This window comes from Cucurbita pepo, chromosome 11, assembly GCF_057944985.1.
Source record: "Cucurbita pepo subsp. pepo isolate OVF chromosome 11, ASM5794498v1, whole genome shotgun sequence".
Classification (NCBI taxonomy): Eukaryota; Viridiplantae; Streptophyta; class Magnoliopsida; order Cucurbitales; family Cucurbitaceae; genus Cucurbita; species Cucurbita pepo.
The window spans coordinates 16,999,001-17,018,314 of NC_141808.1; the positions used below are offsets into that span (position 1 = coordinate 16,999,001).

Genomic DNA, 19,314 nt, shown 5'->3' on the forward strand with positions numbered 1-19,314 from the left:
AAATTGTTGTAAATTAAAGAGACAAAATAAAATAAAATCTTCAAGAAGATCCCATAAAATTGGAATGCATAATGAGACTATAGTTAGAAAAATGTTTTAAATTATGCTTGTGGTCCTTGTCACGCAATAAATTGGACCAAAATTTTTAAAATTATATATTTGTTGATAATTGTTGGGAAGAGTTTTACGTAATTAAAGAAATAAACATGATTTTATATAAAAATAATAGTATCTATATTGACACGAACACTTTTTAAAAAATAAAAAATAAAATCACAATAGCTATTTAAAAAAATTAATTAATTAATTGATATAAAATTAAATTTTATATTTGAAGGATCGGTTAATTTGAAAAACATGTGGTGGTAAATGTTGAGATATATTATTTATGGAATATATCTTAGATTTTATATCTTAATATTCTTCAATTTATGATTTGATTTAGAGTGTATTTTATTTTATTATCAGTATTTAATTATTTTATATTTTACTCATTTGTACTTTTTGTATCATATTTAAAGGATATCAATATCAATGATAATACACACCTTCCCAATTAGGAATGAGATAGAAAATATATTTGAGAATGTGTTTATTATCATTGATGTTGATATCCTTTAAATAGGATACAAAAAGTACAAGTGAGGAAAATATAAAATAATTAAATACTGAGAATAAAATAAAATATACTCTAAATCAAATCATAAATTGAAGAATATTAAGATATAATATCTAAGATATATTCCATAAATAATATATCTCAACACTCCCCCTCAAGTTGGAGAGTGTATGTTAATCACGTCCAACTTGTCTTTAACTTGTCTTTACAGTAGGTCAATAACACCAAAGTTGTCTTTCACTCTTGTCTTCTCAGTAATGAAAATATCCGTAAAAAAATAGACCGTCTTTGATTGGTTTGCATTTTCAAGAAAGATGCAAGACTCAGAAATAGGCCGCAATGATTGACTCGAGGATTGGTAACTTGTCTCATTTAATTTGATTTGGAACAAGTGAATATCCGAAATAGACCGCAATGATTGACTCGAGGATTGATAACTTGTCCATTTAATTTGATTTGGAACAAGTGAATATCCTCTCTGATCACTTCTTGGTCCATGCATAAATGCTTTAGTGGATAATAACACCAAGATCGGTGCTTTGGATCACTTGAGAGGCTGTGAAAGAAAATACGAACATCTTGAATATGTCACCTTTGAGCTTGGTGAGAAATTTGAAGATGCTTATAACGTATTCTTGATATTGGATGATTGACGACGGTAAAGGCTTCACTGATTGGTTAGGGTTTGGCTTTTGGTTTAATACTCCCCTTGGACTCAGAGTTCAAGGGGGTATTAGGAATACCACGATCGGTGCTCTGATATTAGGAATATCAAGATCGGTGCTTTGATACCATGTTAAGAATGAGATAGAAAATATAATTGAGAAGGTGTTTATTATCATTGATATTGATATCCTTTAAATAGAATACAAAAAGTACAAACCAGAAAAATATAAAATAATTAAATACTGAGAATAAAATAAAATATACTCTAAATCAAATCATAAATGGATGAATATTAAAATATAATATCTAAGATATATTTCATAAATAGTATATCTCTCACCGTACATTCTAAATTTTCCAAACAAAAAGAAACGAGTAATAAATTTACAAGACAGAGCACATTTACTTGGCTGTAAAATAATAGTTACAGTCATCAATATTCCTTCTAAATAACTACGAAAAACGGCTGGCAGAGAATAAAGTAACTAATGGTTAATATAGAAATAACCATCGCAAGTAATTGTTGAGCAAGTGAGTCTCACCCAAAGTAGAAAAGTCAACTAATCACCCTCTTGACCAACTCTGAAATCGGAACACGTGTAAATTAACCGATTCCCTTTATTTTTTCAATTATTAAAAAAAGATATTTGTAATTAATATGTTTGAGCAAATTAATTATTTAATTAGTAAACACATATTTTATTTTGTTACTCTTACCATTAAAATTAAATTTGAGTTTCCAATTTTGTCCCTAAATTTTGTTTATTGTTTATGATATTTAAATTAAAATAAATGATAATTAGTTCATTCAATATTATCTTCTTTAAACTTTTCGTTTCGAATTTTTCCTCGAAGTTTTTAGGGTTTAGGGTGTGGGACCCTCTAATCCACGCCTTGAATCCACGACTTTTAAGGGTCCAACGTCCTCACTGACACTTGTTCCCTTCTCCAATTAATATGGGACCTCCCAATTCATCCCCCGTCGGGGCCCGGTGTCCTTGCTGACACATTGCCTCATGTCCATTCCCCCCTTCGAGGCTCAACCTCTTCATTAGCATATCACCAATGTCTGGCTCTAATACAATTGTAACGGTTCAAACCCACCGCTAAAAAATATTGTCTACTTTGGGTTTTCCCTTTTGAGTTCTCCCTTCAGGATTTTCCAAACGCATCTGCTAGAGAGAGATTTCTACATTCTTATAAAGAATGTTTCGTCTCTTCCTCAATCGATGCGGAATTTCACATAAATGTAATGTACTTTTAAACTATAGTTTAATATTTTTGAAACTATTCTCATTTGAAGGTATTATTGGTTCATTTATATATTATTTCACATCACATTCAGTAATTTTTTTTAAAATATCTATTAAACACTAAATAATTAGACATCTTTTACTTGTTACAAATTTGCACTTTGTACCCTAGAAAGTTTCTTTCTCTCTCTCTCTACACTTTCTCTCTCCAATGTGGGTTGATGACGTGGCGGAGGTACATTGACTCCATGCAATGTGCTACGGCCATTGGTGGTTGCTTAAAGACCCCCCCCCCCCCCCCCCCCCAATGCTTCTCCACACATCTTCAATTTACTCCTCACTCTCACACACGTTTCCATTATTCTCTCTCTCTTTCGCTCTCTTTCTTCCAATTAATTTCTCACCATAATATCTCCGATCACTCACCAATGTCCAACGCCACCGTGCCGGAGTCCGACTCCGGCGGCTCAAATTCTTCCACCTCCACTTCCTCCTCTTCCTTTTCAACTTCATGTTCCATCTCCTCTCCAACGAAAAAAGCCGGTGTCTGCCGCCCAAAGCGCGCGCGTGAAATCACCACCAACAGTCGCCACCCAATTTACCGCGGCGTCCGAATGAGGGCGTGGGGCAAATGGGTGTCGGAAATTCGAGAGCCAAAGAAGAAGAGCCGGATCTGGCTCGGCACCTTCGCCACACCCGACATGGCAGCACGTGCCCACGACGTAGCCGCACTCACCATCAAAGGCAACTCCGCTATCCTCAACTTCCCCGAACTCGCCGCGTCACTCCCACGCCCCGCTTCCTCCTCCCCTCGCGACGTCCAATCCGCCGCTGCTCTCGCCGCCTCAATGCAACTCCCTAACGCCCCACCTCCACCCCCACCGCCGCCACCACCCTCATCGCCTCCATTTACGTCATCCTCGGAGTTGGACGAGTCGACGCCGGAGGAACTGAGTGAAATCGTAGTGCTGCCGAGTTTGGGAACGAGTTACGAGGAATCATCCGAGTCAGTGACCGAGTTAGTGTTCGACGAGTGGCAATATGGGCTTTGGGATCAAAATCAAAGCTCAAAAGAAGAAGAAGAAGAAGCTTATGAGTTCTTCATAGATCAAATGGCAATGGCGGAAAAGTCATTTCAAGCTTTACCCTTCTCGTGGTAACATTAAATTGCTACAAATTCAAGCTGGTTGTGAATTTTCTCTCTCTTTAATTTTTTTTTAATTTTAAATTAAATGTGAAGTCCTTTTACAATTTTTTTAAAAGGGCTATGAAAAAAATTAAAATTAGGGGTCTTGTCCAAGTGGGTGTTTTCTTCCTTGGTTTATAGTTCCATTTCCTCTCTCTCTATTATTCAATTAACTTTTTTTTTTTTTTTCATAATTTTCTCCATTTTTTAATTAAATAATTTGTGTGGATCAAAATTAATTAAAAAAATGCTCGAATTTCAACTTAAATAATTGACTTTATGAAAATTTGACTCATAAGCTCAATTTTTTAAAATGTTTTTTTATATTTTTTTACTTTTTAAAAATTATTTAAAAATATTAGTATTAATGAAAATGTGAAAAGAACAAAAGGGAAAAAATAAAAGGAAAGTTAAAAAAAGGGGAGCAAGAGGCGTAGTGATGGTTGTCATTCTTGCATACAATAATGGAGCCAGAAGTCTTTGAGAGCCCACACATATTTATGGTTGGATTTACAGAATTGAGTGCTCAACCAACTGCACGATCAAACTATTTTTATTTTATTTTTTATTTTTTTTTTATTTTCTATTTTTACTAATGAATTCGTTTAATTGAATTTATTTTTTTATGAACGTCGAACTAAAAATATAAAATTAAAATTACAAGAGAGTAATCGAATTATGTTCTAATAATCGAGTGGAACCCACGAGTTATAGTAATGTTGAATTGTTAAGATCACATCGAGTGAAAAAAATAGATCAAGGATTTTTCGTCGGTTTAATTTAATTTTCTTTTAATAAATATTATTATAAAATCATATGCTTTTAAATATGTCCCTATTTTCTCTATAACAAGTTGTTGTAACTTTCCCTTCGTATTTTTTGTCACTTTCATATTTAATTAAAAATCAAGGATTAAAAATACGCTTCTTTTTTATTATTTATTGAAAATGATTGACGTAGAAAAATTAAAAAGCCTACGCGATATTATTTACATATGAAAATGATTGAAATTTGTGTTTTTTTTTTCTTAATTTCATTTACATAAATAAATGACTAAAATTTATAAAATTTGAATGATTAAATTAATTTTTCTAAAATGATAAATAGAAGAGATTAAAAAATATATGTTTTTTAACCAGTTGGGGTTAATTTTTTTTATTTTTACATGGAGTTAATGCATTATTTACTTTTGACGACGCTAATAAATGAATTGTAAATAGATGGAATTGTTTATTATCACATTTAAATCTTTTAATTGTTGTCGTCCTTATCATTTATGTTAGAGAGAGAGAATTACTGTCATAATTAAGAACCAATTATAGTTAGTTGTTGGGCTTGGGTTAGGTTGGGATTAAAAAATACCCATATATAATACGTGGCTTCTGTGGTCCCCACAGTCCTAATCCGTCCGTACACTCCAAGTAGAATCAATTTCATAATATTTGTTTATATTTAATTAATTTAAAATTTAAATTTTTAATGTAATTAATTTTTACGGAACACAAATAATTTTAAAAATTCTACAATTTTCTAAACCTATACATTATTTAAGCTGACGTCACCTTGGTCAAATGTAATAAAAATTGGATATGACTTCAATTATTTCGGTTGGAGGAAAACCCATAAGCAAGAAGAGTTAATAATTATAATTTAAAAGTGCCACTGTTAAATTTTGGATCATAAATAAATATATCAAGTCACCCGATATAGAATTTTTCCACTTTTAATCTATATTGTTCGCTTTTACCTGTTACTTATCGCTATCAACTTCACAATTTAAAACGCGTCTATAGAGAGTAATCTTATAGTGAAATCTCGGGATCCATCCTATGGGGGTCCAACGTCCTCACTAGTATTTGACTCTGACACTGTTTGTAACAGCTCAAGCCCACCGCTAGTAGATATTGTCCACTTTGGCCCCTTATGTATCATCGTCAGCCTTACAATTTTAAAACGCATTTAATTGAGAGAGGTTTCCACGCTCTCCAACCAATATGGAATCTTACAATTTAATAATAATTTAAATTTTTATATTTTTGCACGTATAAGTCGCGTTAGTTAGTTTACTACCACATGTTTTTTTTTTTTTTTCGGAATAAAATTGAATGGGGATATCAATAATGATATATAATATATAGTTTTTATGTGGTCCATATATAGTAAATTTGAGAAGAAAATATAAGTTTGACCACTTAATAAAATGTCATAAAATGATGAGAGCTTGGTAGGTTACAGCCTAGCTTAGGGTTTCATTAACTTCTTCACAAACAATAGTCATTTTCAAAATTGATTCACAAAATTTAGTTGGTGGAAATTAAATGAGATTCATGCATTACACCCAATACATTACATATAAAAGAAAAAGTTTAAGGTCGTTAATATCTTTACTTTCGTACGTTTCGTTACTATTTTTTATCACTCATAAATCTTTTATTTATCGGAATATTGAACGAAAAGTGAAACCTAAAATGATATGACGGCGACCAACTAAAACGAAACTCGAGCCCAAATATTACCATACTATTATAGGTCACTGAAACGAAACTCGGGTCTAGGTTTCAATTTGAAAATTGGGTCCAAACCTTTAGTACTTCCACAACGTTCCATATCACCGCGTCACACATGTTATTGATTAAATTTTCATCCCAATTCAAAAATATATATATATATTTCAAAATAAAAGACAAAATTGAAGAGTTTTTTTTTTTTCACTAAATTAATATAAAAAAATTAATGATTTTCATCCAAAATTAACCATAAAAATATATTTTTATAATGGGTATTTTTTAGATTTTTTTTTTAAATTAGAGGGTATTATTGTAATTTTCTTAAAAAATTAGAGATATTTTTTTAGATAAATTAGAAAGGATAAAGTTATTTTCATTAATTGATTTTTTTTTAAATACAATTTAGCCCTAAAAATTCTTAATGATAAAATTGACAAGTGACTATGAGATGTGGCTTTTGACAACAATACCCCTAATGCAAACATTGATGTCCATTTGGAAAAGCCACAACCAAACAAGGAACCGACGTGACAAAACAACCAACACTCTTTTTTTTTTTTTTTTTTAATTTTATTTTCTATATTAAACAAACACACAACGATGAATTAATAATTAATTACTCATTTATTTACGTAAAAAAAAAAAAAAAAAAAAACTTCTGATAAATAATATATATCTAAATAAATTAAATTATGTCTGCGTTCACATTTAAAAGATAAATATAAAAATAATGGAAGTGTTTTTTATTTAAAAAAAAAAAAAAATCATTGAAGATATCTCCCACTGTGAAATGAGATAAACATTTCCATTTTCCACACCCAACTTTCTCTTGTCCCCCAAACATTATTCTATTGTCAAAATTGGTAAAGATTTGTGTACTTAAATCATGGCCATCTAAATTCGTCAACCAACCATTTCATAGCAAAAAAAAAAAAATAAAATAAAGGACCACTTGAGCTAGTGCCCCAAAACAACTTTTGAAAGCTACCATATATGCATATATATTTGTCTTTTCCTATCGATATTAACTATTTATTGTTCTTTCGGGATCGATTTCTGATCTTTAATGAACGGATTCATACCCATATGAAGTTTTGTCTACCTGTGAGATAAAAAATGACAAATGGGTGTCGTAGGATTCTCGAGAAATTTTTCGATTTCTTCTGAAAATAGTCGAGAACGACGCTGAATTTTTATACCATTACTATTCACGTGCATTTTAAAATTTTTGAAAATGTTATATTCATGATAGTATAATAAATTGAGAGGGAAAAAGATTGAATGAGAGATCTCACGGGACCAGAAAAAAACTAGACGATGAACAACTTCAATACTTGTAATTGTATAGATGGAAGCGTTTTTTGTCCACTCTTATGTGAAAAGAAATTAAGCGTATTTGAAAATTCCTCCTTTTTCTCGAATAATTCTCTAATTAATAATCATTTAGTTTTTTTTTTTTTTTTTGTCTAGATAATTTTTCGGTATTATAATTAACTCTTCATTTCTCGTGTTTTAGTAACCATTCTTAATGATCACGTATGAACGGGTCGTTACGTTAAATTAATTTTTTATTCGGGGCCAGAAAGAACTAGAAGATAAAAGAAGTTCAAATACATATGATTGCAGAGCATAAGACACATGGAAATGGAAGAGATTATGGAATGAACTCAAAAGCCTTTAACTTTTTTCTTTGAAAATTTGATAATTTTGGAATCATTACCATCAGCTTGTTGTGCATAATTGAGTTGGCCTTTTGAGATACCAACAAAAAGGGGTAAATTTGACGGTAAAAAGGGAAGAAAAAAGTGGGGAAATAGTGAAAATAAAGAAAAATTTGAGGGTCTTTTTGTTATAACCAATAAATTTAAAAGGTTAATGGACAAATTTTCCTGTTCCCAAAATTGATTCAATTATTTGGTTTCCAATTATGATGCACAGTTTTGTCAACCCAATAATAAATTCTTATAAAAGTGGGTGTTGTATTGTATATGTAATAATTAATGCACTTTCCTTCCTAGAATTGTTGTCTTTTATTATTCTCATCTTAAATAAACCACTTTTTTAGTACTAATAAAATTTAAATTTTAGTTTATTTTTAAAAAAGTACGTTCGAAAACACAACATGAATGAATCGAGACTCACGACGATATGTAATAGGTCAAAGTGGACAATATTTGTTAGCGGTGGGCTTGACCCATTACAAATAGTATCAGAGCTAGACACTAGACAGTGTGCCAGCGAGAACGCTAGGCCACAAGGGGGTGGATTGCGAGATCCCCACATTAATTGATGAGAGGAACGAAACATTCCTTGTGGTCCCATGTTGGGCTCACAATAGGCTTGACCCATTACAAATAGTATTAGAGTCAAACACTAGAATCTAGCGTGTCAACGAAGGGGTAGATTGTGAGATCTCCACGTCAATTGGAGAGAGGAACGAAACATTCCTTGTGAGCCCACAATGGGCTTGACCCGTTACAAATAGTATTAGAGTCAGATACTGGATAGTGTGCCAACGAAGACGCTGGGCCCATAAGGGGGTGGATTATGAGATACCCACGTCAATTGGAGAGAGAAAATAAACATTCCTTGATATGCGTTTTAAAATCGTGAGCCTAACGACAATACGTAACGGGCCAAAGCAGACAATATTTACTAGCGGTGGACTTTGGTTGTTAAAAAAATGAACCTTCCTATTCATATATTCGACCGTAGTAACTTTAGAGTTAAACGTGCTTGAACCTATATTACTAAAAAAAAAACTTTTTAAACTTTTTTAATTATTATTATTATTTTTTTTTTGGGTCAAGTCGGATGATTATCCATTTGTCTTCATGGATATGTCTTATTCAAATTAGTTAAATGCCTTTTAATAACACAAAATTTTAATTAGTTAAAATTAATTAATTTCAAAAGTCCTTTTCTATCCATGATAAAAGTTCTACATGCATGCTCGAGTAAGGGTAATTATGTAATAATCCATCACTCATTGCCCTAAAAAACGGTGCCTTAATTAATTATGCATTAATTTGAGATTATCTTTTCTTCTCATAGCTGTTGTTGCCATGTCTCCATCAATTTGGGTTTTGCCCTCTAAAAAAAATATTAAAATTATATCAAATGTCAACTTTAAATATCATTGTCAATTTTCTAAAATATAAATATTAATTTTTTTAAAAATATCTAAGTACGAAAAACCAAATTTTATTACAATCAATTTAAGTAGATAAAATTTTATATTCAACCGCCTATTGTAGTTTATATTTTTATTTTTATTCATTTTATATTTGTAAAAAATGAAATTAAATATATAAAATCAATTTTAAATTATTAATTATAATTTTCATGAATTTAAAAATATAAAAATTGTGAGGTAAATATATATATATATATATATTTTCTCTCTCTTTGGTTTCTAGAAGCTTTATTTTTTTCTTAATTAAGTTAAATCGTAATATATATAATATATATTAATAGTCAAGTTTAAATAAATTATTTTAGGAAATTAGAGGCACCACTATTACCACCAACCATTCCAAACATTTATTCTAAAAATAATAATAATAATAATAAACAATATTTTTTTCAAACATTCCCCACCGTTGAGTTGGAACATGATGTCACATTTTGTCATAATTAGATATAAATCATCAATTAAATGAAAAAAAAAAGAATTGCATTATTGCATTATAATTTCTTTTTACAATATTGCATGAATTTAAATCCATAAACCTTATCTAATTACTTATTAATTATTTGCTAGTCAATAATTAGAATTGATTATACTTGGTTATTTTAAAATTCAAGAGTGAAAAATGAAGGCATAATTAAATTATTTTATTTAATTTATTGAAGAGAGTTTAAAAATAGAAACGTTTTAAATAAATTTATAATATGAAGCAATTCAAAGACAAATTGTACATAAAAACATAGGTTTCCTCGAATGAAAAATACAAAAAAAATAAACATGTGTTTTTTTTATTTGTTTGATCCAACTGGTCTAGTTTCATGCTTTTTTTTTTTTTTTTTTTTTTTTTTTTTTTTTTTTTTTTTTTTTTTTACTTCAGCAATTATTTAATAAGTTATTAAAATTTTAAGTTTGTTTGGTAAATTTGACGTCGAATAAATTTGTTTAAAATTTTAATTTCAAGTAAAATTAATTAATTTATTTGAAGGTTAATCAATTGAGATGTTTATATATATATATATAAAGTGGGCAAAACGGGAATTTGTCGTGGTCGGGGAGTGAATGGAGATCGGAAATATCATTCACATCCTCGACCCCATTTAGCTAATAGTAAAAAATGTCTTCCATCTCTCGTTCTTCATTTAAATAGGGATTCCAGGCCACACAATTATTAAAAATAAAATACTCTAGGCTATCGTTATTTTATATTAATATTTCTAGTCTATCCATTTTAAGGTTATGGGTTAATCATGATTAATTAATTAATAATTATAACATTAACCACTAATTTATTGAAAACTCACTTTTTGTCCCATAAACGATGGAGGTGAAAATCATTTTTTTAATAAAAACTAATTTGTATGGTTCCCTTTTAAAGTAAGGGTATTAAATTATTTTATTATTGTGAAATTACAATTTAGCCCTTAAAATTCACAATCAATTAATTATAATTTTTTTAATATCATATAAATCTATTAAATAAAGAAGAAAATAAAAAGATGTCCAACTGTCATGATCTTTAAGCCATATATTTTTCCCTTTATCCTTTATTATTATTTTCAAGGTTTGCGGCCATCACGGGTGATTTTTTTTTATCTATGGGAGAATAAAATTACGGAGAAGCTAGTTGTTGTTGTGAGATTCCACGTCATTTTGAGAGAGGATCAAGTGTTAGGTAGGACGCTGGACCTCGAAGGGGGTAAATTGTGAGATCCCATGTAGGTTAGAGAGAGGAACGAAACATTGTTTATAAAAGTGTGGAAACCTCTCCCTACCAAACACGTTTTAAAAAACTTAAGGAGAATCTCAAAAGAAAAATCGAAATAGAACAATATCTACTAGCGGTGGTTGGGCTGTTACCGTCGTTGTCCCTGTCACTCGTCAATATATGGCTGTAGAGTCTTATGCCATAACAATAACATTTAAACCTAAAAAACTGTCATGCTCTCTCGAATATCACCTATAGTTAGTTCCTATGCAAATGTGTATATATATTTGACGATGACGAGAGTACGAGCCATAAATTATGATACTATAAAGTGTATCTATTGGATGACGAGGGTTAAATAGTCGCAAAAAGTAGAAGGCTATACCTTACCAACCAAGCTGGCTTAGTGGTCCTTCCCATTTCCTTTATAAAAAGAATTTAATTTCAATGTCGGTAATTTATAAATTGATCATCCCTTTATATTTTACATTCAAAAGTTTGTCTGATGGTTTAAAGTATAAAGCTTCATTTTTTTTCTTGGCTTTTCCTATGATGTAAACTTTGTCCTTTAAATTTATTTAAATTTCAAAATTTTTTTATTCAACACAAAATATAAAAATTAAATACTCTAGCCATGTTCGTAGGTTGAGTTGAATAGAAGTGATTAAGTTTATGTAATAATTTAACAATTTTTGAGACGTTTTTTAAAATGATCTAATAATACGAAACACGACCTAACAACGTCAATCTCGGACAAAGATACCGACAAAATAAAAAGCGGTTGATGTCGATTAATATGACTAGTTAGATTAAAATATATTGTAATTTGATATATATAGTTAAGAGATCACAATCTATCAATTAATTACAGACATTTTCCATCACTTTTGGCCTTAGTCTTAATAAAATTATTAAGGAATAAAAATTAGAAATAAAAAAAAATTAAAAAAAAAATCCTATGATGAGTTGCAATCGTTCCATTGTTACCAACCAGTTAGCAATGCCATGCATAAGATACGGATAAAAGATATGCTGACTCTTGAAGGTGACACCTGCCGGGTTGGCTTCTACCAGACGGACCAATAGGATTGTGCCGACACGGGTCGGGTTCCGTTGGGCCGTAATTTCTCCACGTGCTAATAAAAAAGAATCATCGCAAAAGGCTTTGCCGTCAGATATCTACGGTCACATCTGGGTGACGATAAGAAATAGACACCACTTGATGGAGTGAGGTTTGGCTGGAAAGTCGAATAGTTTTGACTGTAAAATGCGGACACGTGTCGGTGTATAATTGGTTGTACGATGTGGTCTTTACGGTGAGGAGCAGAGTAGGGACCCTCTGGATTTGCGGCGTCCTAATATGTTGGGATTCCTTCTTTGTCCTTCAAATTTATTTTTTGGTTTTATACCGTGTCGCACGTGTGACTACCGTGTCGCACGTGTTTGATTTTGCAATAATGACGTCACCTTCACATTTGGAAAATAAATTAAAATAAATAGAAAAAGCCCATTTTCATTGAAGTTGGGCTTAAATTCTTTTGGGCTTGCACGTTCCCTATTATAGCACAGGACGGACGGATGTTGGGATCGGACCAATTGTTGCTCTAGTTGACCCAAATGGCTTTTATTATTATTATTATTATTTGAAAATTCTACTTTAATTTATTATTATTATTTTTTAGTTTATTTTAATTTTATATATTTATTTTTAAAAGGTAGAGCACAAAATTCCATGTTGTCAATCATAACGAGATATTGAATAATTAAATTCATATTTTATTTGTCTCCCTCTCTACCATTTTCATTATTTTTTATTTTAAAATGATCTATGGATTATTATAATAGATAAGAGATTACTTTTCATTTTGCCTCCAAATTTTTTATTTTTTTATTTTAATATTTGAAGTTTAAAATTTATTTAATAATTTGTAGAATTTTGTTGCCAATTCATACACAAAAAAAATTTATATATACTTCGTGTGTATATATATATATATATATATATATGATATGGACGGATGAATCGGTCTTTTTGGTGTATGACGAGGAGAATAAAAGGGTGTTCTTCTTTCTTTATCATCATATTTTTTAAATGATAAAATAATTGAATTTATTCAAACAATTGAAAAGAAAACGTTGGCAAGGAAAATGTCAAATTTAACAAATTTCATGTGTACTAGTCACTGGTAGTTAAGATGCTCGCCACATGTGAATAAATTAAAAGAGGATGGTGTATGAATGGAAAGTATTAATCAACTAAAATTAGCTTCCGTTATTATACATTAAATGAACACATGTCGTTTTTAGAGGGACCTACTGTACATCCCGTATGAAAATTTTAGAGTATACCGCTTCACGAATAGCGCTCAATGCCTGCATCTCTTTCGAAACTAGTAACCTATATATACACACACACGTATACGTGTGGATATACACAGAAATATAAGTATTTGTTCTCTCTAATTTAAAATTGGTAAGAATTTGATGTATGAATTTTAGTAGGTAAAATTAAAAAAAAGTCCGATAAATTTTCTATAAAAAAATTAATTACTACGAAAATCAATGAGAAATTTCACAAGTGGAAGGAATTTCTTCATTCCTTTAATTCATGTAATAAAAGAATGGTAACAATTATATTTATATCATTAAAATTAAAATTAAATGTGAACTTTTAAATAAATGTGTGTAACTTTTAAACATGACCACACATTATTTTATTGATATTCATTTTTAGAATTAAATGTTATAAAATTTATGTAAGGACTACCTTAATTTTAATTTAATTAAGCAATTTCACATTATTTTATTGATATTCATTTTTAGAATTAAATGTTATAAAATTTATGTAAGGACTACCTTAATTTTAATTTAATTAAGCAATTTTAAAAAAGTGGTTTTATTTTTTAAATTTGATAAAATATTTAAAAAATCATTATAAATAAAATTAGAAACCAAACATTAATTTTAAAAATTAAAATTAAAAAATGAAATGTTTTCATGAAATTCTGAGCACCAATTTGTTATTAATATTTATATAAATATAAATTAAGAAAAAAAGGATTTTTCAATAAAAGTAAGGATTAATGAAAAAGAAAAAGACAAAATTAGTTTTTAAAAGGATAATTACAATTTTTAGAATTATAAATGGTTGAATTAATCAATTACTACCGTTCTGTAGACGTTCTTCTTTTTCACACTGTCACACGCTTGGAAAAAGCAGAAACCTTCCTCTCTCTTTCTCTTTCTCTATCCATCGTTGTTGAAAATTCTCCTGTTCTTGTGTGTTACAGATTTCTGGTAGCTATTTGTATTTGGTATCCATGGATTTTTCTTGAAAGCGAAGCGAAGAATTTCTCTGTCGTCTGTTATACCCAACGGAGGTTAATCGTAATTGACGCGAGAACAGAGAGAAAAGTGAACTCCGACCCCACAATCTCGCCTCCGATTCTTATCTTCTGGTCGATTATTTTGCCTTTTTCTTTGTTATAGCTTGCAACGATGTCCCGATTATTCAGTGATCGGTCACGAGGAAGCTCCCGAAGGCATGGTTCGAGTTCGAGCTCAGTGATACACGACACAACAACTATCACTACTTCCGCCGCCGCGGCCTCCACCAGTGCCGCTACAACCTCAATAACCATGCCGGTTTATCCGATTGACGAGATCCCCTCGCCGTTTGGCGATTTAGGCTTGCAACTGTCGGAGTCGGAGCTCCGAGTAACCGCGTACGAGATCTTGATTGGATCTTGCCGGAGCACTGGCGGTAAACCGTTAACTTATATTTCGCAGTCGGAGAAGGGAGTTGATCGGTCTGCGTCGTTGTCGACGGCGACGTCGCTGCACCGGTCGATAACGTCGACGGCTGTGAGCAAATTTAAGAAGGCGCTAGGGCTGAAATCATCATCATCGGCGAGGAAGAGGATAATCGGAGGCGATGAGTCAGCGAATCAAGGTCGAGCGACTTCGGGATTGACGGTAGGGGAGTTGATAAGGATTCAGATGAGAATTTCGGAACAGGTTGATTCGAGAATTAGAAGGGCGCTTTTGAGGATCACTTCTGGACAGGTGCGTTTTGGTACTTGGAATTGAAAGCTCTTCTGCAGTCGAATTTTCTGTTCTGTGGCTGAGAAAATTTATGAGAAATGACATGGAAAACATCATATTCTTTGCTCTTTTCGCATCCTGATTTGTTTTGATGATAGATTATTGCTTATCTTAGCATCCTCTTACGAGAAGAACATGATTGAGACTAATATGAGTGACAGTTCTTCGTGAAATTGTCCTATTACTGTATTCCTACATGCTTAGATTTCATTACTTTTGGGACGATTGAATCAAATATTGAGCTATTTCTATCCTTGAGCTCGGGGATTACATTGAACTTTTGTTGTCTTCTAGAGCTATTCTTGGTAGGTGAAACCTCCTCAGGACTAGTGGTGGGCTCGAAACTCTGTTTAACCATTTCTATATGCTGCAATCGATCTTATATGCCATGGGTTTATAATATCTTGTTCTTGGATCAGCTTGGAAGGCGGATAGAGTCGATGGTTCTGCCGCTCGAGCTGTTTCAACAGCTTAAGGCTTTGGACTTCCAAAATAATGAAGAACACATGGCTTGGCAAAGGCGTTATTTGAAGGTTCTTGAAATAGGACTTCTATTGCATCCTCGCTTGCCATTAGAAAAGGCAGACGACGCTCCGAAACGTTTTCGACAGATTGTTCGTGGTGCTATGGAGAAACCCATTGATGCTGGGAGAAACTTTGAAATTATCCAAGACCTTCGGAGTATCGTGTTGTCTCTTGCTTGTAGATCATTTGGCGAGTCTGTTCCGGGCATGTGCCATTGGGCAGATGGGTTCCCTTTGAATCTCAGGCTCTACCAAACTCTTTTAGAAGCTTGTTTTGATGCTAATGATGCAACTTCTATCATTGAAGAGGTTGATGAGGTCTTGGAACATGTTAAGAAAACTTGGGTTGTGCTTGGCATGAACCAGATGCTGCATAATCTTTGTTTCTCGTGGGTTTTGTTCAATCGATACGTTGCCACGGGACAAGTCGGAAGTGACTTGCTATCTGCATCCAAAAGTCTGTTGGCCGAAGTTGAAGACGACGTCGAGTCCTACAAGGATCCTATTTACTCGAGAATCCTGAGCACTACTCTTAGTTCGATTTTGGTTTCGACGGAGAGAAAGCTTCTTGCATACCGCAACGATTTTCACAGTGACAACATTGAGTGTATGCAAAGCCTAGTCTCTATTGCAGTATTATCATCTGAGTTACTGCAAAATAACCAACACGATTGGAAGACGATCGAAGTTGATGTGGCATATAACAAAGTCGATAACTATATAAGATCATCACTTCGAACTGCTTTTTCTAAGGTAAGTGCAATCAGTTAAAGATCAACTCTCTTATTTCAATTGTGACTTCGTTTAGCTCTCTAAGAGATTTATGAATTTGTGGAATTTGTCTTAGAAACTCGAGTAGCGATTTTCTTTTTCTTTCCTTTCATCATGCTTCCTTTTCGCCTGCCTCTATGGATTGTCACTGAAGAGTGTTCTTGTCCTTATCATTACAGAAAATGGAGAGGGTTAAATCAACCATTAAAAACCAGAAAAATCCACCTCATGTTCTTTCTGTCCTTGCTCAAGAGGTGAGCGAACTGGCTTTCGATGAGAAGGCAATGTTTAGTCCAATATTCAAGGAATGGCACCCTCATGCAGCAGGAGTAGCCGTTTCAACGATCCATTCTTGTTACGGCAAGGAACTGAAAAAATTCATTTCGGGTATTGATGAACTGACGCCGAATGCTATTGAAGTGCTCAATGCAGCTGATAAATTGGAGAAAGATCTCGTGCAGATTGCAGTTGGAGATTCAGTAGACAGTGAAGATGGTGGGAAGTCCATAATACGAGAGATGCCTCCTTACGAAGCTGAAACGCTAATTGCCGACCTCGTAAAGACGTGGATCAGTACGAGAGTGGACAGACTAAAGGAATGGATTGGCAGATTCCTTCAACAAGAGGTATGTGGTCATGACATTATCTGGTTATTATGTAGATTTGGACTGGTAATAGCTTCACATTTAGGAAACGGATTGTGATATCCCACATCGAGAGGAGAACGAAACATTCTTTATAAGGGCGTGGACGTTTTAAAAACTTTGAGGGGAAGTGGGCCCTCAAGGGGGTGGATTGTGAGATCTCATATCGGTTGGAGAGGAGAATGAAACATTCTTTATAAGGGTGTGAAAACCTCTCCCTAGCAGACGCGTATTAAAAACCTTGAGGGGAAACCCGAAAAGGAAAACTCAAAGAGGACAATATCTACCAGCGGTGGGCTTGGGCTGTTTCTTGCATGTTCGCATCTTTTATAACGTTATTGAACTATCATTTACAAACACTCTGAATAGGTATGGAATCCACGTGCAAACAAAGAGCACGTCGCTCCTTCTGTCGTTGAAGTTTTACGAATAGTCGATGAAAGTTTTGAAGCATTCTTTTTGTTGTCAATTCCACAACACGCATCATTGCTTCCTGATTTAATGACTGGTCTTGACAAATGTTTGCAACAGTACATACTTAAGGCAAAATCTGGCTGCGGTAAGTGTTCTATTTACCGAATTTCTAAGGAAGTTAGTGATATCTCTATGCAACCATTAAAATTCATCATGCATTTTCAGGATCCCGAAGTACCTATATTCCTGCTCTGCCTGCTTTAACTAGATGTTCGAAAGGATCAAAGTTCGGCGTATTCAAAAAGAAGGAAAAGTTGCAAGCGGGTCAGGGGAGGACCCAGTTCGGGATCACGAATGCCAATAACTCTTTGTCGATCCCCCAGCTATGTGTTTGTATTAATTCGTTGCACCATATACGGACCGAGCTTGAAGTCCAAGAAAGAAGGGCGGTTGCCCGTCTTAAGAATCTCGAGCCTCACTACACAGATGCTGTTAGGAACCTAGCTGGGAAATGGTTTGAGCTTTCGGCATCTGTGTGTGTGGAAGGGATAAAGCAACTAAGTGAAGCAACTGCATACAAAGTTGTATTCCACGATCTCAGTCAGTTTTTATGGGATGGCTTATATATTGGGGAGGTTGCATCTTCAAGGATTGAGCCATTCCTTCAGCAGCTTGAGCAATACCTAGAAACCATTTCATCAACTGTTGTCCATGACAGAGTCAGAACACGGATGATAACCGACGTGATGAAAGCCTCTTTCGATGGTTTCCTATTAGTTCTACTTGCTGGAGGCCCGTCCCGAGCTTTTGTTAAGCAAGATTCGGAAATGATCGAGGAAGACTTTAAGTTTCTAACAGATCTCTTTTGGTCCAATGGTGATGGGCTTCCTGCTGATTTGATTAGTAAACATTCAGGCATTGTTAACGGAGTCATCGATCTGTTTCGTTCCGACTCCGAAAGTCTGATCGAGCAGTTCAAATATGTGATGGTGGAGTCGCATGGTGTGCAAGCTAAATCCAGGCTTCCTTTGCCTCCAACTTCTGGTCATTGGGAACCAACCGAGCCGAATACACTACTCCGAGTCTTGTGCTATCGCAACGATGAGATAGCTGCAAAGTTCCTCAAGAAGACTTACAATTTGCCCAAAAAACTATAACCAACTTGCCAACCATGCCTCACCCCAACCATATGATATATTGTACATAGTAGGACGCTTCGTGCCAATTGTGGCGACAAATTACGACTCCGTGCATCGAAATTTATGGTCTTCAGAGAGAGCATTCTTGCACGATACCGTCGTGTTCTCGTGGGATAGTGCAGTTGTTCTTCGACTGGATTTTATAGGATGGTTATGTTGAATCAATCAGCTTTTGTCGCTTTCTCGCGTCTTCGGTCACGGTTCGAGTAACACAGCCTCTTTTATACATAGTTAGGTACAAGGAAAACGTACGCATCATACAGAGGCTTCCTTTTACCATCTGATTATGACAGAGACTTCTTTCAACATACAAATACCACACTGTAAGGAATCACAAACTACAGGTTTTTCTTCTTTTGACTGCTGTTAATAATCTGATCTGATGATTTTCTTGACCACTTCTTACCCTGTTTTTTTTACTACTGATTGGTGTGTATGTTTTGACTTATGAGTTCTTAGTTATTTATTGATTTAGCCTTGTAATTTTGTAGAAGAATGAGAAAGGCAGTTATTGCATTTTGGCCTCAACCTT

The 19,314-nt window shown here is 33.1% G+C and overlaps 2 protein-coding genes across 2 annotated transcripts; both read left to right on the plus strand.

The window, feature by feature from the left end:
* Window positions 1-2,854: 2,854 nt before the first annotated feature.
* LOC111805788 (ethylene-responsive transcription factor ERF043) lies at window positions 2,855-3,879 on the plus strand. Its single transcript, XM_023691020.2, has one exon. The coding sequence runs from the start codon at window positions 2,967-2,969 to the stop codon at window positions 3,696-3,698; it is 732 nt and encodes a 243-aa protein (XP_023546788.1). The 5' UTR covers window positions 2,855-2,966; the 3' UTR covers window positions 3,699-3,879.
* A 10,423-nt stretch (window positions 3,880-14,302) lies between these two features.
* On the plus strand, window positions 14,303-19,298 carry LOC111805369 (Gls protein (DUF810)). The gene is made up of 5 exons (XM_023690426.2): window positions 14,303-15,191; window positions 15,650-16,507; window positions 16,705-17,151; window positions 17,539-17,728; window positions 17,809-19,298. The coding sequence occupies exons 1-5, from the start codon at window positions 14,625-14,627 to the stop codon at window positions 18,738-18,740; spliced, it is 2,994 nt and encodes a 997-aa protein (XP_023546194.2). The 5' UTR covers window positions 14,303-14,624; the 3' UTR covers window positions 18,741-19,298.
* The last annotated feature ends 16 nt before the right edge of the window (window positions 19,299-19,314 follow it).